At 37.8% G+C, this 26,717-nt stretch overlaps 1 protein-coding gene across 1 annotated transcript in view; it reads right to left on the bottom strand.

The window, feature by feature from the left end:
- CCDC171 (coiled-coil domain containing 171) overlaps positions 1 to 26,717 on the bottom strand; it is a 252,847-nt gene that overhangs the window by 48,164 nt on the left and 177,966 nt on the right. The window contains exons 23-24 of the mRNA XM_036331206.1: positions 21,454 to 21,585; positions 537 to 689 (exon numbers count right to left, since the gene is read on the bottom strand). Coding sequence (XP_036187099.1) covers positions 537 to 689; positions 21,454 to 21,585 — 285 coding nt within the window. The remainder of the gene's footprint in view (positions 1 to 536; positions 690 to 21,453; positions 21,586 to 26,717) is intronic.

The raw sequence follows: 26,717 nt of genomic DNA, 5'->3' as shown, positions 1-26,717 counted from the left end.
TGGAACTGAATTTTAATCATATAGATGAATCACAACATGAATTTTAGCTAGGCATGTATTATGGATGTCTAGTTTTCTACAGAGAATAATCACATGTTCTAATTACCATTTTGGTTATACGCATAATTAATAATATTCTGTCTTAGTGGGACACACTGAATCTTCAGACAGTTGTAAGCTTTCACTATGCACACTGCCAAATCCAACTGTCAGCTGCACTGCCAAACACAAAGGAATCTTGATGTAGTGTTTTAGCATTGATAATAATATGTACATCTTTATACATGATACAATGGAAAATAAGATGCTTTTCTTCCTTCATAATTTTCTACACACTAATAATTTTATAGTGCTTGATTGATCATTTACCCTAAATACTATGTATTGGCAAGTTATCTTAAGAGCAATGAATACATGAATGCAGATGTGACCCAAGATCCAAAGAAGACAAGTGGGGATAAGGACACATATGTAATAACTTAATCAATAAAGAAATTATGGGGGGGGGGAGAAGAAGACAATTTTGTAGGACTTACTGATTGTAAACTTTCATTTTCACGTAAACAAGCTGTGTGAAGTTCTGATTTCAAGGTTGCAATGTGACTTCGATGCGATGTCATTTCCTTCTCTAAGGTTGCAATTCTGGTGCTTGCAAGCTGGTAGACATCCATGAAGCTTTTAATCATAGCCTAAAGAAATAAAAATAATGTCACATACAAGTCAAGCAGAGCTGTCCCCAAAGAAGAATTCCCATAATTTGAAAGCAAAATCATTAAAATTGTTAAACAAACTACTTTTCATTTTTCTTTAAAACAATAAAGCTACACCTCACATTTTATATTGAGAACAGTGACTATTTTAAGACAGTTTTGGGGAAAAATAATTGAGACTTCTTTTCCAGACTATTTATTTAAATAAGATGTACTTTGATCTATTGTGCTTAAAATTTAGAATGCAGTTCTTAAAGATGGCACACTTATTTTCTCTGTAAAGCTAAATTCAAGTTGTAATTTGACCCACATTTCAATCTTAAGGCACACAACAGATGGATATGTAAGCAAAATATTTCAAAATGAGCTAAATTAATAAAAAAATTTCAATCTACCTTACAAACAAGTATTTTTAAACAAAAGGAACTAAGATGATCCTGTGATTTTTAAGAGTAAATGTCATTCCTATATTGTTTAAAAAAAAAAGCATAATTACATTCATTCATATAATAGAGAAGTGCCTTTGCATTATACTATGTATAATAAAGTAAGAAACACATGCAAGTGCTGGTAACTTTTTCTCTCATCTAAATAGTATAATATTTTGGGAATTGTTGGACCTCCGTATTACAGATTAATCATATTTTATAGACTTTTTCTTCTAAAGCAACCTGAAGTGAATTTTGAGTCCAAGAATACTATTACACCTTTTTTAAAAGTCTTTCAAAATGTTTCAAACATAGCAAAATAAAATCAAACATTTCTGAAATATTCAAATATAATGTCATTATTTACAAGAAAATAAATGTTCCAGCCACAGTCACAACTTAGTACAATGGTAAACAGTCCAAGAATTTCCAAATTATATTTAATCTAAAGAGTCTAAATTGTGTGAGCTTTGAGAAACTTGATATTTGAACAATTCATATGAAGTAATAATTTGGTAACAAAGGTAAGTACCCACACACACACAATGTCTAAGAAATAGAAGTAGGTTAGCAATTGTAGGTAAAAGCAAAAAATGTCACACCTTTTTGCCAAAAAAAATTCTTATTATCCCTCAAAAATCATGCTCAGACACCACCTCTTCAAGAAGCCGCTTTTGAGCCCAAAGGCAGTATTATCTTCTACACGGGGGCCCTTTGAATCCCTGATGCTTGCTTCTATTATTGCATGTATTTTTAGCAGAAATGCATTTGGTTACGTTTATCTTTACTAGATGAAGAAGCTCCTGAAGCCAGATATTGTGCCTTATCATCTCTGTATCTTCAGAGATGATAGCAGCCCACGGTTAGCACTTGTTTGAATGAATAAATAAATGAGATTAAAAAAAAAAACAACACAGGTTGAAGCCATAGGCTGGTATAAAAGACCTTATAGGGCTCTAACTGGTTTGGCTCAGTGGATAGAGCATCAGCCCGTGGACTGTAAGGGTCCCGGGTGAGTCCTGTCAAGGGCACATGCCTGGGTTGTGGGCTTGATCCCGAATAGGAGGCCTCCAGGAGGCAGCCGATCAATGATTTTATCTCATCATTGATGTTTCTATCTCTCTCACCCTCTCCCTTCCTCTCTGAAATCAATAAAAATGTATTTTAAAGATAATTTTTAAAAATAAAATACCTTATAGGAAAAAAATTAAGATATTTTGGAAAATATACTCTTAATACTCTAACAAATAAAGTATTAGTCATACTTTGTTTAAGGTGAAAGAAGATACAAAAGCATATCTGAGGGCATAAAAGAAAGGACAGAGCACAAAAAAGTGGATTCCATCACCCAACGCTAACTAAGCATGGTATGACCTATGTTTGGAAGCATGTCACATGTCCTAACTTACCTTCTTTTGAGTAATTTTGAGGTAATCTTATAATTAATACTAACACAAAATATTTTCCTAGGTTTAAATAGTATATAAAATCAGAAACTATAAAATCATATCTATTCCTTCCTATGCTAAGTCTCTCTCCTCTCTAACAAATTCATTCATCTTCTCCACTGAGATAATGGACCAGGAATCACCAGTCCTACTTCTTTTTTTATCCTCACTCTGCCACTTACTAAGCTTTATGTTGTTGGGCAATGCCATGCCATCTCTCTGAACTTCCATCTCCTTCCCCCATGAAATGGGAAGAAGAGTCATTTTTTTGCCTGTTTCCAAAACTATTGTAAGGCTCAGATGATTAAAAATCTAATGCAAAGCCATTCTCTTAACCCTAATATGAGAAAGCCCTCTAAAAATGAAATCTAATAAATTTAATTGGCCCTAGCCAGTTTGGCTCAGTAGATAGTGTCAGCCTGCGGTCTGATTCCAGTCAAGGGCACGTACCTCGGTTGCAGGCTCCTCCCTGGCCAGTGCTCTGGTCAGTGCACGTGCAGAAGGCAACCAATCGATGTGTTTCTCTCACATTATGTTTCTGTCTTTCCCTCCCTCTTCCACTCTACCTTAATCAATGGAAAAATATCCTCATGTGAGGACTAACCCAAAAATAAATGAATAATAAATTTCATTGGATTATTAATGTTCTGTATTTGTGATGTAGCAATTTGTCTATTTAATTCTGAATCCCCACCTTCACCACTCACACAACACATGGTTGAATGTAAGATGCAAATGGCAGAAGTGTATCACTGGTTGTGTTTATTAAATTACTAGAGGCCCGGTGCACAAAGATTTGTGCACTCGGGAGGGGGGGAAGGAGGTCCTTCAGCCCGGACTATGCCCTCTTGCAGGGGATTGGGCCTAAGCTGGCAGTCAGACATCCCTCTGGAAGCCCGGGGGCCCTCGGGGGATGTCCACTTGCCAACAGGGAGCAGGCCTAAGCTGCAGTCGGACATCCAAGGCGCTGCTGAGGAGGCGGGAGAGGCTCCCACTACCACAGCTGTACTGGCAGCTGTCAGCCTGGCTTGTGGCTGAGCAGAGCTCCCACTGTGGGAGTGCACTGACCACCAGGGGGCAGCTCCTGCATTGACCGTCTGCCCCCTGGTGGTCAGTGTGTGTCATAATGACCAGTTATTCCAGTCGTTCTGCTGTTAGGGTCAATTTTCATATTACCCTTTTATTATATAGGATAGAGGCCTGGTGCATGGGTGGTGCCCAGCTGGTTTTCCCTGAAGGGTGTCCCGGATCAGGATGGGGGTCCCGCTGGGGTGCCTGGCCAGCCTGGGTGAGGGGCTGAGGGCCATTTTCAGACCGGCCACACCCCCTTCAGGGTGGGGGTCCCGCTGGGGTGCCTGGCCAGCCTGGGTAAGGGAGGGGGGTCCTGCTGGGGTGCCTGACCAGACTGGGTGAGGGGCTGATGGCTGTTTTCAGGCTGGTCACACCCCCTTCAGGGTGGGGGTCCCTGCTGGAGTGCCTTGCCACCCTGGGTGAGGGGCTGATGGCTGTTTGCAGGCTGGCCACAGCCCCTTCAGGGTGGGGGTGCCCGCTGGGGTGCCTGGCCAGCCTGGATGAGGGGATGATGGCTGTTTGCAGGCTGGCCACGGCCCCCAGCCACTCAAGCTCCCAGTTGAGGCTGGCTGGAAGCAGGTATCTGGGATTTATTTATCTTCTATAATTGAAACTTTGTTGCCTTGAGCAGATGCCACAGCGGCCAGGGCAGGCAGAAAGCTTGGCTTCCTCCATTGCCAGGGCAACCAAGCCTCCTGCTTGCTCCAGCTCCATGGCTGCCTGCTGCCAGCTTGGTTGGGTTATTTTGCATATAGTCACTCTGATTGGCTGATGGGCATGGCTTGGGGCATAGTGGAGGTGCAGTCAATTTGCATGTTTCTCTTTTATTAGATAAGATGACAACCATGGTTTAATCCTATCAATTATACAGAAATTTTAATTGAAATTTTGGCTAGAAAATATCCAACTTCACTGAATCTATCAATTTATCTTTAAACTGATATATGCCCTGTTTTCTTATATTTTAACAAATATATTTTATACTAAATATATTTTATATTTTTAACAAAAATTCAAACACCCTATTAGGTTACGAAATTTGCTTTGAAATACACATAAATTTTTATGGATTTAGATCAATTTTAGAGAAAAGTTTATAGTTCTAGAACTATTTCCAAACAACTATTTTCATAATGCTTTCTCCATAAAACTCCTTCAAAGGAGTGAGGGTTTTTTCTGCAAATGTCACTTTACCTTGATGTGGCAGAGTGTGTTTTACTTGGGGAGAGCTTTTTAAATATTTTCTGGATAGGATGCTTTTGGTAGCCACTTGCCATCAAAGAAAAGGTCAACGGATTTGGAGCCTTTCTCTTTTTGATAAAGATAATCCCATAACTGACACTCAAGTTCAAGAGTACTTTGTAGCACTTTCCACAAGAAAAACAGCAAACCTTATATAGCAGATTTTAAAAACTACTTCTTATGTCATTGTAAATTACAGTACTGTAAATATTACACTATGTTTGAATTTAATCCATCAATTCTTTTAACCACACGGGATACATAATAGTTCAGATTGAAATACACAGAAAGTAAAGATGCCTCTCTCGACCCCTCTGCATGGTGAAATCCTTCCACCTTTCCCTTAACATACCTGCAGAAACATGAATGTCTAAAAAATGGACCAAGTGAAGAAACCAGTGCCAACCCATACCACAGGACAAAAATTTTATTTCTTACTTTATTAAAAAATGGAGCAGTTGTTGTCTTGCATACCCACAGGATATATTCAGTCTCCAGAGTGAGTTAAAATGGGGGGGGGGGGAGGGGGCAGGGGAGATAAATTTCATATATAGATTTTATATTATACTAGAAATTCATGCACAGGAGCGGGGGGAAGGGAGTCCTTCAGCCCGGCCTGCACCCTCTCCATTCCAGGACTCCTCAGGGGATGTCCAACAGCCGTCAGACATCCCTCTCGCAATCCAGATCTGCTGCCTCCTAACCGCTCACCTGTCTGCCTGCCTGATCACCCCAACTACTCTGCCTGCTTGCCTGGTCACCCCTAACTGCCCTCCCCTGCCAGCCTGGTCACCCCTAACCACCTCTGCCTTGGTCCCCGCCACCGTGGCTTTGTCCAGAAGGACATCCGGAAGATGTCCAGTCTAATTAGCATATTACCCTTTTATTAGTATAGATTCAGTTCTTTTGATAGTCTTTATTTTTTAGAGCAATTTTAGGTTCACAGAAAAATGGAGCAGTTCATACCCCTTGCCCCTACACACCCAGAGCTTCCTCCACTGTCAACATCTGCACCAGAGTAGTGCATCTGTTACAACTGATGAGCCTGTACTGACACGTCACCCAAAACTCACAGATTATATTAGGGTTGACACTTTGTGTTGTACATTCTATGGGTTTTGACAAATATATAAGGACATGTATCCACCACTGAAGTATCATACAAAATAGTTTCACCGCCCTAAAAATCCTCCGTGCTCCACCTACTCATCCCTCTATCCCCCCAACCCCTGGCAATCACCCATCGTATTGCTGTCTCCACAGTTTTTATATTAAACTTTCTAATCTTTTTCTCCAAAGTCTTTTAAAATTTCATTTTTTTCTATGTTTTATATTATAGAGCTTTGTTAACAACCACACATGTGTATAAGTTTAAAGGAATAAATATACAAACATTGGGGTTACTGGCTCAAAAGTAAGAGTAAGCTATTAACAGGTTTGGAGAGCTCTCCTCTGCATGGCTCGGTGGCTAACTAGAGGAGGACGCCAGCTGAGCTAGTCAGCTCGTCCCCTCCTGGTGCCGAGGGAGGAGGCCACAGCTGGGTTTGTCCCCAGAGACCAAAACAGTGAGTAAGAACCTAGAATCAGAAGAGCAGGCAGGGCCTCAGGAGCCTCTACATCCAGAAGGCAATCCACCGGCCACCTGCCTGGTAGTGTGTGTGTGTTCCACCTCTTCACCTCACATGCAGGTGTAAGCCCCAATCATCAGAAACCTCATCGACATAAGCACAGGAGCAACATCCCACTCTAGGAAGCCAAAATCTGTACTGCTGCATAACAGATCACCAAAAATGGAATGGTTTAAAGCAACACAAATTTTGTAGTGTCCACGGGTCTTGCATGGGTTAGCTGGGTCCTCTGCTCACGGTCTCTCCTGGCAGGAATCAAGGTGGCAGCTGAAGCTAGGAGCTCATCTGAGACTCAGGGTTCTCTTCCAAGTTGTTGGTAGAATTCAGTTCCTTAAGGTTTTAGAACGAAGGTCTCCATTTTCTTGCTGACTATCAGAGAGGGTCACTCTCACCTCCTAAAGACCACCGCAGGTCCTTGCCAAGTGGACCCCTCCCTTCTCAACACGGCCGTTTGCTTTTTTACAGGCCTGTAGGAGAGCATCTCTCCAACACTTCACCCTCTTTCAGAAGGCTCGTCTGATTAGGTCCGGCTCATCCAGGATAATCTCATATTTACTGGTCATGCCCACCCTCAAGAGCACAGTACACCGGAGGAAGGGTCTTGTGAGCCATTGTAGAATTCTGATTACCACAACCTAAACCACATGCCTTAACAAAACATAACTCACAAAAATGATCACAGATTTAAATGTAAAACATAAAACCAGAAAAGTTTTAGAAGACAATGTGGAGAAAATCTTTGACATCTAGGGCTTGATGAAGAGTTGTAAGACATGATAGAAAGGCATAATCCATAAAAGAAAAAAAATCAATAAATTGAACATCAAAATTTAAAACTTTTACTCTATAAAAGATCCTGTTACGAAGATTAAAAGACGAGCTACAGAGGGGGGAAATATTTGCAATATAGATAGCTGACAGGGGAAAGTACTTCCAATACAAACACCAGTCTATATTTACTCACTGACTGTCACAGCAACACCAGGTATTCTGGAGCCACAGTATAGCCTGGAGCCTCAAAGGAGTCAATGCAACCTGAGGGGCACATGCACTCAGCTCAACATTCCACTCCAAGTCCATCTCACATCTGCCTGAAGTATGCCAAGGAGGGAGGTGAAGCCCACACTCTACCACCAGGAATCACTGAATGAGTTGTGAAGTATGGGAATCACCAAGACCTAGGCTTGATCACCTTTGCCCAAAGGTATTCTCACTTCCTCTATCGTTCTGCTCTGAGGCTTGCCTAGACCCCAGTTCTAACAATAGTTACTATGTGCCACATTATGAGCTTTGCATGTTCTTCTAATTCTAGCAATAACCCTGTAAGACTCATATTATCTCTACAGAATCAGAAACTGAGGCCCACGGATACTACTAAGTACCTTGGCCAAGATCACCTAGCATATAAAGAATGAACTGGGATTCAAATCTATGTCTGCCCAGTTCCAAAGCTCAATCTCATTCTATGTGTTGCAAGTTTATTTTGTTTGTTTGCTGTGGGCTGTGTCATACAAAATTTCTCAGTGAGGTCAGCAGAGTTAATCTAGACTTTCCAAGTTTCATAAAATTGCACAGGTAGTCTATCACAACATTCATGTGTCCATTTTAATCCATGCTCTCTCTCTATTAACTGAAAAAGGTAATTTTGCCGTGAAACCAGGATTTTCAAAGATTTTAAACTTAATTATTATACATTGACTCTGAACTACCAATTCTCACTTATGTAATATAAATAAATACTTACTTCCAATAAAAGAGCTTCAGATGATTTTTTTTCTTAGGGGTTTTATTCATTCTGTAGAATGGGTTCAATAAATATTTGTAACAAATTAATAAATCTCTATTCTATCCAAATATGCTACATATTCTATATTTATGCCAAAATGTCTTTTGATTCTAGAAAAATGTACCTTGAAAGGTCGTGAGGTTATTTAAATGAGAAAAAATTAAGCTTACAAATTATAGCAAATCTGTATCATCCATGCAATAGATTTTGAAAAAAGAGAAAACTTGGGAAAAAAAACTTCTTGTGTATTTAATTAACTTATACTGTGAAATGACAATGTTTTATGCATCTCTCAACAGCCTGACTTTGGATCTGATATCATCAGTGAAAGACAGTAGAAGCAAAATACCAAGACAGTGATATTCCAAATCCTACCACACAGGGTTTAGTTCATCTGACACATACACTCTGAATGAAATCCATGTATACTCTATATATGTATAGAAGGAATGAGATCCCAAGAAGTTATATTTCATTTCCACTTGACATACTAAGATTGGGGAAGACTTTTATTTTCATATATCTGGAAAATTTTCTGGCAGAAAAATGACCTTTCCTTTATGTAAAAACTAGAATTTTGGTGAACCAGGCCCCACCCCCCCATGCAAGTTTTCCCATTCCTGAACAGCCGATTTTTCTACCCCAGTTGTCCTGGGAGGTTGTGTGTAGTACTAGAGTTGCTGTTTTCCTTAGAGACTGGCCTGGCCAACTACTGTCCACTGAAGAATGTGCACTCCTATTTACTTAGTAAAGCCAGGCTTTACTAAGTTTATATAAGCGGCATCAATCTGAAGAACTTCATTAGTCTTTATTTCAAGGCATTATGCAAAGAAAACTGACATTAAGAGAGCCTTAACTGACAGCATACATATATGCACATTCTTAGTAGCCAGGCTGGTGTGGCTCAGTGGTTGAGCATTGACCCATGAACCAGGAGGTCACAGTTTGATTCCCCATCAGAGTACATGCCTGGGGTTGTGGGCTCAAGCCCCATTGTGGGGCATGAAGGAGGCAGCCAATCAATGAGTCTCTCTCATCATTAATGTGTCTAGCTCTCTTTCCCTATCCTTTCCTCTCTAGCAAAAAAAAATATATATTTTAAGATGTGTAACTAGATATTTAATGCAATGTGCACACAGATACTGAAATGCTTTTTAGTGTTGATAGTGACAATGTTAAGGATAGTAAACTGTTAGGTTATTAAAAGAAAAAATTTAGTTGCAAATGCACAACCTCCTTGGTCAAGCACAACTGAAGACAAAATAGATGTGATGTTGTACATAGTTTAGGTATGTTTTTTGTTGATGTTACTTTATGTAAGAAAAAAAGAATCGATGTTCAATTTTGCCTTTTTGCCATTTGAAATGGCCCTGGCCTTGACTTACCCCATCACTCACATGTCTTACTGGCACCGCTTCAAAGGAAGCAAACGTAGTAGCTTTTCAGGTATGAGAAGGAGCCCGTGGGAAACCACACTCGGCAGTGCTGCAGAATACTTTTGTGGCAGATATTTTTAAAAGGTGTTTTCTTTATATCATGTTTAGACTCTAAACTTTTTCTGGCCTCCACTCAACCATGGCATATACAACTTAAATGTGCCAAAAACAAGACCAATTCTTTTTCTAATATGTTATTTCCAATTGGAATTGAATCAAGGCCAATCCTGAGGCTAAATGCAGCTTCTAGACTGATGATGATTACTGCTCTTATCTATAATAATAAAAGGGTAATATGCTAATTAGACCAGACATCCTTCTGGACATCATTCCAGATGTCCTTCCGAACAAAGCCAGGGCCAGAGGGAAGCCAGCCCGGGTCCTGGGTGCCACAGGGAAGCTGGTGCCGGCAGCCGGGGGAAGGAAGGCCTACTCTTGCACAAATTTCATGCATCGGGGCTCTAGTAACTAAAGAAAAGCTAATCCATAAAGAGAGAAAATAAGCCATGCATTTATTAAAAGCTAATTTTTATTACCATGATTCCATTCTGATACTGATGTATCAGATGGGTTTGGGAATCTATATGTCTCAGTCAGAACGGTTATCTACTTCAATAATCCTTATAATCTCTACTGTATAACAAAATTCACTAAGTATGTTAAACTACATCTCTGAAAAATATTGTTACTACAGTGTTTTAAGGACAAATTAGTTCTAAGATTCTCTGTGATATTCAACTAAATCAATGAATTTACTTTTTGCACATTATGAAGGAACAAATAAGATTTCCATGAAATCCCAGAGACCACAGTTTACTCACAATATCACAGAGCTTTGGGAACTGAAAAGTTCCTACCCATCATTTAGTTCAACCCCCGTTTGCAGATGAGGAATCCCCACATTTGCAAACGGGGGTTGAATTAAATGAGCTACCTAGAGGCTGAGACTCAAGTCCAGATACTTCCCATCTCTATTGTCTGACAATAACACTTAGAGGAAAGGGAAGTGTTAGCTACATAACCTTCAAGGCCACTCAAACGCCACCTCCTCTCTGAAGCCTCTCCTGATTGTCTCAGCATGAACAAAAGTATCTGTACCTCTCCTGCAGCAACCATGCTTTCCATGTCATATCACTCTTAAATTTCACACCCCCTCCCAAAGATTTCTGAGTCACCTCTGTATTCCAGAGCGTAGCACAGTGCCTTGAACGTGGTAGGTGCTCAGTATGTCACTGAATGGTGTCAGCCACATCCAAATCTAGATGATCTAGAGAGCTGGTCATTTTATTTTTTTCAAACCAATTTCCTGGTTCACATTTAGTCTTTAAATGCTCTCAAAGGACATTTTTATTTTCCCTCTAGAATATGTGGGAAACTTTGAAGCAAAGGACACTGTGGTTCGAAGGCTCCTATGGATTACCAGGAACCAGGTGTGCCAACTACCAGGCCCTTGGACCCCCAAGTGACCTTGTTCTCCTTGCCTAGGTCACCTGTCTAGGTACCAGGAAAGCTGGCTTTTCCAGACCCTTTAAGAGGCTGCATTACCTTCTCTAATGGGAACAAATTGGAAGGACAGATAAAAAAAAAAAAAAAGATCAGCAGGTTAAGTGTCAAGGAATTCCATCCATTCTGCTTTCAGTATACAAAGCAGAAGGGGCCCCAAAACAATGTCACATGGGACAAAATTGTGCCTTTAGTTTGCATTAATTAGACTTGAGCCAAATAAAGCCTATTAGAGTCATAGCTGATTTACATATAACACAATTGTTGACGTCTCTTTGAGTTTTCAGGTGGCACAAACTGCTACACAATTCCTTCATAACCCAAAACAAAAAAAGTAAGAAATACTAAACATTACATTTTAATTTTACTAAAAAGTACTATCGCACAAGCTGAATGTGCTTCACGAAAAGAAAAACAAAGGCTTGCCCTGACCGGTTTGGCTCAGTGGATAGAGCGTCGGCCTGCAGACTGAAAGGTCCCAGGTTCGATTCCGGTCAAGGGCATGTACCTGGGTTGCGGGCACATCCCCAGCGGGAGATGTGCAGGAGGCAGCTAATCAATGTTTCTCTCTCACCGATGTTTCTAACTCTCTATCCCTCTCCCTTCCTCTCTGTAAAAAAATCAATAACATTTTTTTTTAAAAAAAAGAAAGAAAAACAAAGGCTGGCATTGAAACACTAACATCTTATTTGTGTGGAATCTGTTTTAGGAAGCTGATCCAAAACCTGATTTGAACCTGGGAACCAGACTGAATCCTGGGAACTCAGGATTTTTTGGATTTGGGGAACAGGGGCATTTACCATAAACTAAGTAACACTGAGGATTTGGGACAGCCCTCTCCAATCAAATACATTCTACCTCAAAACACTTAAATAATCGCACTGAGGGGGGTAAACTGAGACTAGGAAGAGCCTGACATAGGTTCTTCTCAGGTTTTGCCTCCAAGACACCAGTTTTCTGAGCATTTTGTTGCTACCCATCGTTCAACGCTAAGAAGAAATTTAACCTCTTAATTTGCATTAATTAAAAACGTGCTGATAACATGAGACACCCAGAACTTTCAAATAATAGTTTCACTTGATAAAGAATCGTAGTATTACTCAACTCATACGCTCTACGTAGGTAATAATAATCACAACTACTATCTGTTGAGAGTTTTGTGAAAGACCCTGCACTAAGTCCCCCAAATACTTATTTTTCTACTCTGTCCTAAGACATAATTTAATAAATGCACATGGTTAAACTGAATGCTTTAATTTAATCATGATTTCATCCTCAATTTTAGAACATGGAGTTTCTTCTTTTAGATTTTAAATTGTATGACAAAACCCTTCTACCAGATCATCATTCAACCCTATACCTAAGGTCTGAGGACTTTTTAAGTTTTATTTGCAAATATAGAACTTGGGTGTCTTTTAAAAAGCTCATAAAAGACTTCCTCAAGCCGAAACCGGTTTGGCTCAGTGGATAGAGCGTTGGCCTGCGGACTGAAAGGTCCCAGGTTCGATTCCGGTCAAGGGCATGTACCTGGGTTGCGGGCACATCCCCAGTAGGAGATGTGCAGGAGGCAGCTGATCGATGTTTCTCTCTCATCGATGTTTCTAACTCTCTATCTCTCTCCCTTCCTCTCTGTAAAAAATCAATAAAATATATTTAAAAAAAAAAAAAAAAGACTTCCTCAATGTCAACTTGCTAAACCCCCAACCACATGAACAGACAGACCCAGGTGCTTTCTTCACTTCAGGGCTGTTTTCTAGGTTCTCCTGTGAAGCCTGAGGAAGTTATACCGAGCCAGGTTCATTGTGATTAATATGCATTACAAAACAGAGTCCGAACAAAGCATTGTCCTGCATCACTGAAGAAAATCTACCTGCCCAATGGGCATTAAACAGCCCTCACTCAGAAAAGAAGTTAAAATATCTTAGAATGTCTCAGAATATCTCAGGTTCAGTGAGATACTTCTTAAGTTAGTCTTCCCCCCAAAATTTGTATCTCTTCCTAGTCAGTACTTGCCGGAAGCCAGTTCCAGCATGTCAGCAAGGGCTGAATCATCTGGGAATGGCTAAAAGGCATTTCCCCAAACCTGAAAAGGATACATAAATTGATGGCTTGCTGCCAGACAGCTAAGGGCATCTTAATCTATATGTATTGCCTCCTACTGGCCAAACACCTGAACAGCCATAGGCAAATTCTTCCATTCTGACAATGGACTGTGTATGCGAAACCGACCCTTTGATGTGTATATCTACCTTGCCTTAGGACAAATTGTGTTAATAAACAGCAAGGTGTCCTGAGACGAGAACTCAGTTCCTTTAGCTAAGTCTTCTCTGACTCCCTATAATGCCTTTCAAAATTATGTTTCATCTCTGGACTCTTATTTAATTTACGCACAGCCCTTTCCAGATTGCTGAACCCTTCTTGATGCTGGAGCAAGACCACCGGCAAGTACTATATTTTTGCCCACTGAAAAGAAAAAGGGGGGGGGGGGGGAGTAGGGAAAGCTACTATTACTATTAATAGAAGGCTCTGAAAGTGAAAAGCATTTAAAGCTTCAAAATTACTCACTCTACCTTTCATTGGTTACTTCACATGCAGCATTTATGCAGCCTTAAATAAAATATTTTTAAACTGTGATTCTGACAGTGCCAAGTTGAAATGAGTGGGGAGAGGAAGATTTACTATCATTTGAAAAGGTTTAGGGTCATTTTTAGTTCTCTTTTTCAATCCAGTCCCACCCCACTTCTCTCTCTCTCTCTTTCCCTCTCTCTCTCTCTCTCTCTCTCTCTCTATATATATATATATGTACATATATATACATATATACATATATGCACCTACATATACATATGTGTAAATTTTACATATATGTATATATTATATACACATTTTATATGTTATATATACTAGTACATACACACATGTGAGAGTAATAATGGTCTGTTTAATAAAATTTAAGGCATCTGTAGAATTACAAGAAATTACTCTTGCACCCAGTTTTAGATTGAAAGATTTACTGCATTTCCCTTAATCCTTAAGTTGCATATTATCTGCTGTATTTTCCCCTAACTGCTGTCACTTAAATTGTCATGTGGAATAAGGGCAAATCAGGGTCAGTTTATATAAGCGGCATCAATCTGAAGAACTTCATTAGTCTTTATTTCAAGGCATTATGCAAAGAAAACTGACATTAAGAGAGCCTTAACTGACAGCAAATGAAATCAATCAGCAAATCACTAAGCCATAATAAACTCACTCAATTTGTAGATAACCCTTCCTTTTCCAGGTCTTCACCTAGGCAGTCCATCAAACACTGTTTTTTGTCCAAGTAGCTGAAATGAATAGCAATTCTGTTGCAGCACTTGAAAGTTCAAGTGCTCACAGGCCTCAGTCTCTCAATAATAAGCATTAAAAGGTGTTATCAAATAGGGTTACACTTATACTTAATTAGGCTTCCCCCAGCACCCAACCACCATTGCCACCACCAAATTAAAAAAAAAAAAAAAGTGCAAAGCAAATAGGGAGAGGAAGAAAAGAAAGGAGGAAGGAGGGTGTTGATACCAAAACTGCTCGAATGACTGACCTGCTAGGCCAGGTCTCCCAAAAAGTCTTCCTGTTCATAGAAAATATCAGGAGAAGATACAGATTGAAGACCAGAAGGCATAACTCACCATGACTATAACCAATCTTTGAATGCTACTGTTTAACTGGATAATAATTATTATCCCAATTAGCAACACATCCTTAAACCAGTTCTTCTGTACACACTAACATCTTGATTCACACAATATTTCGTTTCATTTCGCCTTGCTTACAGCTCTGTTACCAGGAAATTTTGAAGAAACAATATATGCTTGTGCATTAGGAAATCTTCAGAGAAGAATTCCAAAATTTTAACTGGCAAATAAAAATGTCTTTCTAACAATATTACATCAGAAAACATTGTTTTCTCTTCCTGGTGTCAACAGAAAAATAAATAAATAAACAAACAAACAAACAAATAACACACTAATTCTTTTTTTGTTGCTGTTAATCCTCACCCCAGGATATTATTTCCATTGATATTTTAGAAAGAGTGGAATGGAGGGAGGGGGAGAGAAACAGCGATCTGAGAGAGATATATTGATTGGTTGCCTCCTGTGCACATGCCCCCCCTGGGGCTGGGAATTGAACCCAAGACTCTTCGATTCCCGGGCTAATGCTCTAACCACTGAGACACCGGTCAGGGCAACACACTAATTCCTATATCCATCCTCAAAATAGGCCTCAAACTTAGGACATTTAGATTCCTCATTGGTACAATTTATATATTTGGAATTGTAGACTACAGCTATAAGCAGCTCTATGAGACAATGGATGGCATTTTCCCATCAAAATAAATTTATTCTCAGATAAACTATATGACTTTTCCAGCTAATTGTGTTTCCAGAACAAACACTCTTCTCTGGGGAAGTACTTTCCAACCTTTGAAGAAGGTAGCATTTCAACATCCTGTTTGATTCTACAACCCAATTCTAATCAATTTACTTTTACTTTTAAAAGATGTTTTCATTTTAGAATTTATAGCACAATGAGGTAAATCTATATTTACTGACAAGAAAAACACCCACGATATTATATTACATTTAAAAAAGGTTTACAAAACAGCGTGGCCCAGTTATTAAATATAGGTAGACATAATATATTTAAATGATATGTACACGTGTTTGCATTTGTGACTAAAAAATAACTATTAATAACTACAAGAGCATATACCAAAATGTTAACACCAGCTATCTCTGAATGGCAGAATATTAAATAATCTTAAATTTTCTTCTATGCTTTAAGAGTCTAATTATTGTCATGATCATGTATAACTTTTATAATTTTTTAAAAGTAAATGTTCAGTATTAGCAACATTTCTATGAGGTTGTAGTGGTGTGTGTGTCTTAATCCTCACCCAAGGTTATGTTTAGAGAGAGAAAGGGAGAGAGAAAGAGAGAGAAAAGCATCAACCAAAACCAACAGCTAGGTATGTGCCCTGACCGGGAATCGAACTCCCAACTCGTTGGTGTACAGGACAATCTCCAACCAACTGAGCCACCAGCCAGGGCTGAAGTTGTAGTGTTTAAAGGCAAATGCCATTATACAACTGAGCACTTTATACTACTCTTATATTATTAGAGTTTATACCTATAATACTGAACCAGCATAATAAAATTTTAATTTCAGTATATATTCTTTTTATTTAAAAAATAGCATTTGACATATTTAGCAAGATTTCCATTCAAAATGGCTGATTTTCCCATTTTAAAAAATAATCAGGTACCTGGAAATTCACTTATATTGTTGAGATAACATGAAGAAGAAAATATCCAAAGAACACAATCTTTCAAGTAGAAAGTGCAGCATCTCTGTAATTTCTAACTATGCTGGAAAAGGAGAAATTTCTTGTACAGCAATTAGAAGACTGCTGCACTAAGTAGCAGACAACACATGTAAAAAATTACCAAGAGTGAGTCTTGGTATTTTTATTCCCTGACAGTTTAGGAACAGATAATTATCTCTTTCTTCTACACATGAAAAAATAAGAGCAAAATTCCCTTCAAGATGCTCTTTATGGTTTAACTTTATAAATACAACAAAATAGCTGGAAGTAATTTCTATGCCTGGAAAATAAGTCTCAGTGTAAAAAACGATGGTATCCCTAAAGTCGTGGGTATAACCCATAACAACAACAACAAAAAGCCATACCAAATAAGGACTGTATAATGACATGGTGGGTTAGAGGTGATTAAGGGATTACTGTATTTATTATGGTGAAGACTCTGTTGTTTAGAATCTTCATAAATAAGTGGTTTCACAATGAAGCCTTTCTAATGAAGTGTTTATAAACAAATATTTGTAAAGTGTTATTTCCAGAGGTAGAGTTATTATGCACTAAGCCTTTAACGCCTTTTATGAGATGGTTCGGGGAGCTTTTTCTTCTTAAATGAATGGGCCCAGAAGTAAAAACTGATACCAAGTCTCTGGACTCGGGCGAAGCAGCTTCCCGCGCCAACCTGCCCAGCGTCTGAAATCAGGTATTCCTCCCCGCACCTGCTGGGGCCGCCTGCCCACACAGCGCCCAGCTCAGAGGACGTGGCAGGGAGCACACCATGTCCCGGCCCGCGGAGCTTCCACGGGAGGGGACAGCTAACAAATAAATACTGAGTGTTTACAACGGACCTGTCACTATTCTAAGCCCTTCAGATGTGCTAACCCACTCACTCGCCAGTCACACTAACACGGAGTTAGAAACCTTTATTACCGTCCCTTTACAGATGAAGAGGCCAAATAAGCAGTTTAAGTAACTTTCCCAGTTAACCTCTTTTGGATTCCTATTCTCTCCACTATTTCCACACAAATGAAATTGTACTCTACAGACGGACCCTGCCTTTATTCTTTCCCTCTCGGCCATGTTCACACTCTCCCTCCCTTCTTTCCCCTCTCTCTCTCCCTCACTCTCTCTCTCCCTCCCTTCTTCCCCCCCTCTCAAACACACACACACACACATACACACACACACACACAAAAACAAAACAGTAAGCCTCAGCAATGGTTTACAAAAGGCAGAAAGGCATGATTAAAAGCATGAATGGACCAGTTACCCTACTCACTGGATATGTGACCTTTAGCAATTTACTTCATCTCAATAAACTGAGCTTCTTTCTTTATGAAATGGATAAAAGCAGAGCACCTACTATTCATAAGGTTGTTGCACAGGTATTAAATGAGACAGTATATGTAAGGTGCTTAGCACAGTAACTGGTACAGAATAAGCACCCAACAAATGTTAGCTACTGATATTGTTCTTGGCTTCTTGTTGAATGAGGATGGAGACACAAGCATGTATTGCATGCCTGCTAATATTTGCCCGATATTAAATCATTAGATAACAGTCCTTTAAAAACACAAAATTCAAAGTATAAGATAATGAGTAACAGGTTATTATCTTTATACAGTATGGCAAAATATTTCTATTATGAAGTCCTCGGCATTCACACTACACTGGATCTTTCAGCCACAGCTACTTTTTCCCAGGACTCTGGCAGATGGATCTGCTGTTACCTCGGAGATAAGAGCACAGATACAATAGTTCTAAACTTGCCATAGAAGCTTAGGCAAAGCGTTTTAGTGGCACTATAGCCTCAATGGAACATCAAGTAACGTGGAAAAGTAAGTAGGGAAGTAACATTGATCTTGATCAAAATAATTTCAAGCTTTTGAAGAAACAAGGGAGACTAAAAGAACCAAATGGGAAGATATAGAGAAAGAGTCTAGATAAGGATTTCTCAAAATAAAACACACCACATGCCCCTTCAAAGTAATGGAAACGAGCTACTATTGCTTGTTTTCTCTTTACGGGGGGCCCAGGACGGCTGCACAAAGAACGGGCGCCATGCCCTGCCTGCTTTCCTGTGCGAGGCACTGTGCTCTCGGTTTACATGCATTGCCTCAGTCAGTCCTCCTACAAGCCTCAGGAATGGGGGGCATAAAACTTTTTTTTACAGAGAAGGAGACTGAGGCTAAAAGCTAGCAGATCAGAGACCACTTGAACTGAATTTTCTCCTGAAGGAGAGCATCAGTCACATGTTCTTCTGTGTCCAAAAATGAAAAGGTAAACCCCTCATCCTCTTCGTCTCTCAATCGTGCTCACTGGTCTTCCTTGTGTACAGAATTATCCCCATAATGAAGCTTGCCCTGTTGGAAAAGACAGACAGGGCTGTCTAGGAAAACTTCAGCACCCACCGCTGAATGATGGCTGTGCGGGTTGGCCAAATGGTCCATGCACTACCACAACCTGCAGAGTGAGGCCCTCCTCTTCATCATAACCAAAGCGCGTGCACTCACTGAATATCCCACTCCACCAGCACTGAGTGCAAAACTAAACAAACACTGAATTCCTGAATAGGCAGCCACACTTGGCATAAATATACATATTTACATGCTGTAAAAAGGTATAGAGTTCCATAACGTTAGCCTGTCAAATGAAAACAAAACCTTTTATCTTGAATTTGTCTACAGTACAGCATAAACTATGACCTACATCATACAAAGATACAGAATGAACATTTTTGTAAATGTAAGAAAAACTCCACTATAGATTTAAAAGATTTCACGCTTTCCATTTCACACAGGTGTCTAGATTTCTTAGTGTCAGATTTTATCAGTTAAGGCTCTGCAGTCAAACACACCTAGACTTACATCCAGACTCTAGGCCTTGCTGTTTACTTGCTGTTGGTTTTAGGAGAGCTACCTAAGCTCTAAAATGGAGATAATGCCATCCACTTGACAGCTTTATTGTGAGAATTACATGAAATCATGTATTTGAAGAGCTAACCATGATACCTGGTGCATAATACATGCTCATTGAAATGGTACTATTACTACAATTAAGGTCATCAGTTAACATAGTGCCTTTCTTCTCAAAGTATTCAAAGCATATCACCAACTACATGTGTGAGGGCATGTGTGGGTGTCTGTGTGTATGTGTAAAACACTATTATGGCCCAAATCATGTGCTCTTCTCTGTGTGGAATAATAAACCAAAATATATTATTACTAAACTGTAATGTATAATACAGCATGGCAATACAAAACTCACCCAAGTGTTTAGGTATATGGTAACGTGCCTAACTATTTTCATTAGAACTTGGAAAAAATCATAGTTTAACATATGGGTCTATACATTTCCTTCTTGCTATTCACAAATGTCAAAACCACAGAGAGTTCATGGTTTGCCCCAAAAATAGCATCCCAAGGCATCAGTCTCTTTCCAAATCACCCAAATCCAGAGTTTGGGGGAAGTCTTTATTTGTGAACTATGAAAAGTATTAAACCTTATGAGTGTCTGAATCAAGACAGCCAAGTAAAGGATTATTTTACAACCACTAGAAAAATCTCAAATCACACTGTGCTCAGGGTTACAATGAATTCATAAATAATGATAGTCAAATTTAAAATGTACTTCTTAATTTTGTAGTAAGTAATGGTACAGTATTGTAGCCTATATCTGGAAATAAAAATACTTTATGCTTAGTTTTACAATTACATATATTTAAAAATACTGATCAACAATCTAATGAAAAAAACAACTGGTGCTTATTTTTTCTTTGTAAAGTTCTGATTTGAGTAACAAATTAAATTAGGGTATGGAACATGTAGAAAAAAATTAACATAGCACCACTTGGACTGACACTAATTTTGTACAAAATTAAAATTTCACAGGGCCATATACTGAAGAATGAAAGTTTATTTCAAACCTCAAAATGTGAAACACAGACTGAATTTTAAGATATTTGTCTTTTAAATAAAATTTAAAAACCTAGAATGCTTTTAAACAAGGACAACCTCTTTTGATACATCAGGCTCCCTATGGTTTAGATAATGTTCATACATTTTTCTAGTAAAGGCACTAGATATTTTAAAGAGAATAAAGCAAATATTAAATTTTGTTTTGTCTCATTAAAAAAAACTTTAGACCTGAGTAATAAAATGACACAATAGTAACCTAGAATAGAAAGATACATGCAACATCTGAAAAGAATTATGTTTTTGAAAATAATTTTCTTTATTAAGTTTTTTCTTAAAATTATTTGAGGTTTTATGATTTGGTGCTTTGAGTTTCATAAATGAAATAACCCAGTTTGCACATATAATGTTCATTAAAACTAAACATTAAAGGGCAAAATACTCTATGTTGCCAAGCACAGTTCTAGACTTGCTGAAGTTAAATAAATCCCCATGTAAGAAATGTTGGATATACTTTGGAATGAACATTGAAAATTTTCAAATATCTCTCCTGATAATTTTATCTAAAGTGATTTATTTTAAAACAGCAAGAGCTACAAATTGAGATTAGCTTAAGAAGATAACAGCCTAGCATCTTATTGTCCTCTGATGATTAAAAAAAAAAAAAAGTAATTTTTTAAACTTACTTAGCTATAAAAGACATATTTTCCTTGGTAAAAAAAAAAAATACTTTTTGGGATTATTTAACAGGCTGGATCAAGACTTTAAAGAAAAAAAATTATTTGTGAAATATAGTGTTACATGATAGAAGAAAAATTATTTGCATCTCCATTATGTTATTCACAATACTTTGAGGTTTTCATTCTCTCCAGTTACTACATTTTGTTTTTCTACACGTCTCAGTAGCAAACAATGTTATTTAGACTCTAACCTGGCACGCTACAACCTCTGGCCCGCCCTTGAGCCCCTCCATTGCAAAGGTCTCCAGGTGCAGTTTGGGTAGCTGCAGGGTGAAGTCATTCCTACTTGCCGCAGTCCGTGACAGCGAGATCTGATCTCTGACCTAAAGGGAAAAAAACAGCATCAATGGTAATTCCCCTTCAGACACATTAACTGGGATGAACTGGGTCCCCTTGAGCCCACTGAGTGGACTTGCATTGATCGCTGGACCTGAAATCCATGAATAAATTTAGGACTAATTGATTTTTCGTTGCAAATAAATCTCTAATTCAGAGTGCTGGGGGAGAATGTTAAGAAGAAAAAGCATCCTCCTGCTTGAAATGAGGGAGGGACGAAGAGTCACTGGAGCTCTTCTGATCAAGAGGTTTTGAATTATTTTTCACTGTTCCTCCCTGAAAAGAAAGAGGAAAGAAGGGGCGGAAGTCCACCAAATCAAAAACAAACAGTAATCTCCTAATCATTATCACTTTCTTAATAACATGTTTAATTTAACTGGTATTAACTGATATATATTGGACAAGATAATTATTAGGTATTAGTCTTTGAAAAAAAAACTTCAATACTATGTACCCTGGAATAAAAACAAATACACTCAACAAACAAGGATACTTAAAAATATACCAGTAAGAGGTTTGTTTGCCCTTTTTACTCTTATAAACTTGATTGTCATCAATTAAATATATATAAACCAACTAGATCATGCAACTTCTAAGTAAGGCAATGGATAGAATCAGTAGAATTTGTACTGCATTTTAAGTGTTCAGAAAGGTAACAATACAAACATTTCACAGGAGAAATACAAAATCTCTGGTCAGTATAGGAATCACATGCAGTTGATATTACACTGCCACCTTCTGGACAAATGAGAAAATACTCCCTATATAATACAAATACTAGATAGAAGAAAACATTCAGAAACAGATAATTTTCACTTTTAATTTCCAAACTTAGTAAAAACCTTAAAAATTCCACAGTTTAATGTACTTTTAAGATCAGTAAGCTCTCAATTTTAGTCTTATAGATTAATGGTAGGAGTTTTCATATGTAGGCAAATTTTCTAACTTTCCTTATGCCTGAATTAGTTTTAAAATTTTATCTCTATGCTACCATATACTTGATAAATGTTATACAACTAGCTTAGAGTCACAGCATAGAAAGAGCTTTTATTACCTTTTTAGCAAAGGTAAAAATGGGGAGAACTATACAAATAACTTTAATTGCTCAGGTACTAGTAAATGTATTTAATCTCTACTTTTACCTGAGCAACTTCAAATGCAACTTGGCAATACAGAGTGGGGCAAAAGTAGGTTTACAGTTGTGAGCACATGAAACACAATTTATTCTATTATTATTTATTAATTATTGTATTATTTTCCATACAAATAACTGTAAACTTTCTTTTGCCCCACACTGAATATGATAGAAAACCTGCCCTTCATTTTTCCATTCTACATGAGCAGCTTATAAAACTGTTGAATCATTTCTTATTTTATAAATGACTTATCATACTTTGTAGAGTTTCCTTAAACCAGCAAATACACAAACATATGATGACACCTTTAATTGTTCATGCTAATCGATGGGTATAAAAACCCTTATTCTGCCAAGCTTATCTGAAGAACTTCTGTCAAAGTGTATGCTGTGAAGTATACACTATAAGGCAACTTTTATAACAGTGTGAGGACTATATGCACACTACAGTCCTAATTCAGAATATATTTTTATCCATAACAAACATTCTCTAGTTTTCAGTCAGAATGAGAATGCTATTGCACTTATTTAATGTAACAGAATAAATCATATTTTAAAAATATATTTGCCTTAGGTTTATATTTTATATGTATGGATACCTTCTCATGCTTTTCTTTTTGTCACCAATGTGCACTCAGATAAAAGAAAACATTAATGTGGATTAAGGTACTGAGAATTTATCAACATCAAACCACTGGTGTTTTGCCTTCTACCCTTCTGAACCATAGTCAATAGATCTAAATATTTTACTGCACCCAGGCCAATTCATTGTTTGATGTTTAAAAACTCACCCAGAATCAAAGAAAATTTATTAAATTTGAGCCCCCAAATGAGATACTATTAGCTTTGAAAGTCAAGTTTAACTGTGATATTGATGATTCTCTTTTTTCTGTGACAAAATTCACTAGGGAAATCCTGGATGTCAAAGTACAAAAGCAGATCGCTAATACGGGCAAAGGGGGGTGGGGGACTCTGAGCAGTGTAGGTGTAATCCACAGCACAGTTCCAGCACTGGGGGTCCTTTAACCCCATTGATACCAGGCACCACGCTTCACCTGTGAAGCTAGACATACAGCCACAGTAAGCCACACTTTGTATTCTCTAAACAACTTCCTAAACAACATTAAGCTGGGGCATGTGGCATTTAAAACTGTGATTTACTGTCAAATTAACATTTTCACTAAACATTATTTAATTTGGCAAATTAAATAATCCTGTTTTTAGAAAAAAAAACTCAAAATGCAGCTGTTTTGCTAAATCTAATGATGAGCATCATTACTTTATTTGAATAATATGCATGTGTTAATATTTTATGAATTATATATTATCTGTTCAATGTTGACAGTGCCATCAAGAGACAGTGACCCATGATATATAATAGATGTACTATCACAAATATTTCTTCTAAAAGGTAAGAATTTTTCCACTTTCAAGTTAAAGCAAAACTCTGAGAGCAGGCATCTAAATTTCTCCAAATATTTCTAGAAAAAGGTTGTGTTATTTTTTTAAGTCTTGAAAAGGGAGTGGCTAGGAATTCCTCTATTTTAATGGGTAAAGGAAGTGAAAGCACCATGTTGAGAGAATACAAAACAGTGACACTAGGACAAATAAAAGGTATAACTGCAGCAAAGAAGCAAGAAGGAAAGGTGACAAGAAACAGGAAAAAGTGAAGAGAAAAGGAGAGACTGTTGAGAAAGAATGCAGAAGGCAGTTTGAATTTCAGGGTGTGAACAAGAATAAGCAGGGCAGAAATTCAACACAAAACATTAGAAAAAGAACTCTCCCCTTAATGCATTAAATTTGCCCATGAAACACACACACACACACACACACACACACACACACACACACACACAGAATAGGCAAGCTGAGAACAAAGTACCTAAAATCAGAAAAGAGGTAAGTGGGATTTCTTCATCCACTACCCATTGGAAACAAAATGATTCCTATCAAAAATGAGAATCTAAAGTAAGTTGTTCTACTGTCAAAGGTTCTGAAATAACAATATTAGAATAGTAAAATTACTTTTTCCCTAAATGGATAAGTAGGTTCATCTTTTAAAATACAGATTTTAATGTGAATTAGGATTAAAATAACCACTGTCACCTGTCCACAAATTACATTATAATTTCAAATTGATTTTAAATTATAGTTTCAAAAGACAATCCTTGATGTGAGCAAAAAAATATATACACGCGATGTTTCTTACTTCAAAATGGCTAACTTCATTTTTAACATATGATTTTTTATAGCATTTCATAATATAAGTCTCAATTCAAATTGTATGTATTTTTATAACATTCTGTAAAGGTTGTATAATATCATATTTTGTCAAAAATAAAAAAAGTACATTACTCCATTCTAAAATTTTGATTTTTAGAAAAAGTAGGTTTTTTCCCTTTCTTATTACATACTTTCAGAAAATAGATATTTCTAATAGATATGCTCTAAGAGATGTAGATAAAAATAAATGAAACGTTCTAAGTCCAAAATTGTTACAAAAATATATTTATTTTATTATAACAATCTAGTTTTAGAATTAAGTGGCTCATAAGCTTCTTTAAGTACCTTTCCTATTCCTCTGATTAGCCTTTACTCACAAGAAACCAATCTGTATTCAAACCATAACACCAAAAAAGCGGTTTCTGCTAGATACATCAACTATGTAATTAAATTAGTCATTTTTAGAAAAGCTACTCAACTCTCAAAATGTGAAGCTGCAGCTTCTATCCTGAACAGCTCTAAATCCCTCTGGACTAATGTTCCAATAAAAAAATAAAAACTCATGAAATGTAGTACTAGCAAATGTTTTCACCAACAGGATACCAAGGAAGAAGAGGTAAGCTGTAGTAGATCGAAACTTAGATACACTTGAGAACACATGTAAGGAGATGTACATGGTGCCTAAATCCTGAATGCCTAGGGAAAGTAAATGATATTAAGGCTTTGCATCATAGTCTGAATCTGCCTAAAATTATATTTTATACAAACTATTATTGCCATCAATGCTTCCAAACAAATGTTATTAGAGATATTCCCATCAAATGCAGACCCCCCCCCCCACAATACTTCCTGCCACCTCCATCGTTATCACTCTATGTTCACCTTTTACTTCACTTACATCCCCTGCCTTCCGTTTTCCCATCCCGCCTCTGTACTTCCCTCCACATCCATTGATGCCTTGTTGCTTTCCCTTCCCTCTTTATTATAACTTTTCGTCCTACACACTAGTGCAGCCTACACATCGTTTCAACCTATGCACTAGAGAACAGGTATAGTTGACACACTACAACCAGGGAACCAAATCCAGCCCGTCTGTTATTGTAAATAAAGTTTTATTAGAACACAGCTATGCCCATTCATTTATGTATTGTCTTTGCCTGCTTTCCTGCTACAACAGCAGAGTTGGGTAGTTGAGGCAGAGACTATGTAGTAAAATATTTACTGTCTGGTCCTTTACAGAAAACACTGGCTATCCCTGCCTTTGAGGACTAGAAGGAAGGACAATATTTTTCACCATCTATAAAGTTTCTTAACATTACCACCTCTTACCAGAGAATGCATGAGCCTTATATCACTAACAAAGAGTGCCATTTCAGACACCTTTTGGCTCCTTTTTTCTAGTGTTTCATGAAATGAGTGTAGTATCTCCTGGTGTATTTTAAAGTTTATGTAGTCAATTTGACTGTCTAACACTCCTGGCACAACTATGATCACCCATTCCAATATCCAATTAACAGAAAATTTCCTTAACAAGTAGGCATACTGGAGAGCCTTTTATAAATAGAGAAGAAAATCAGCCACAGTTACATATACTCTGTAATAACAATAATGACAAGAAAAATGTTATGTATGCAGACACTCATAAGTGAGTATGTGATCAAAAAGGAATGTCATTCCAAACTCATAGGAATGACATTTTCTACAGGGCAGTAGAAAGAAAGAATAACAAAAAAAGATATTTGGATAGTTCCAGGACTTTGG

The sequence above is a fragment of the Myotis myotis genome, unplaced genomic scaffold, assembly GCF_014108235.1.
Source record: "Myotis myotis isolate mMyoMyo1 unplaced genomic scaffold, mMyoMyo1.p scaffold_m19_p_12, whole genome shotgun sequence".
NCBI lineage: Eukaryota > Metazoa > Chordata > Mammalia > Chiroptera > Vespertilionidae > Myotis > Myotis myotis.
Note: the sequence above shows the minus strand (reverse complement) of the source record. Positions and strands in the feature narration are given on the sequence as shown.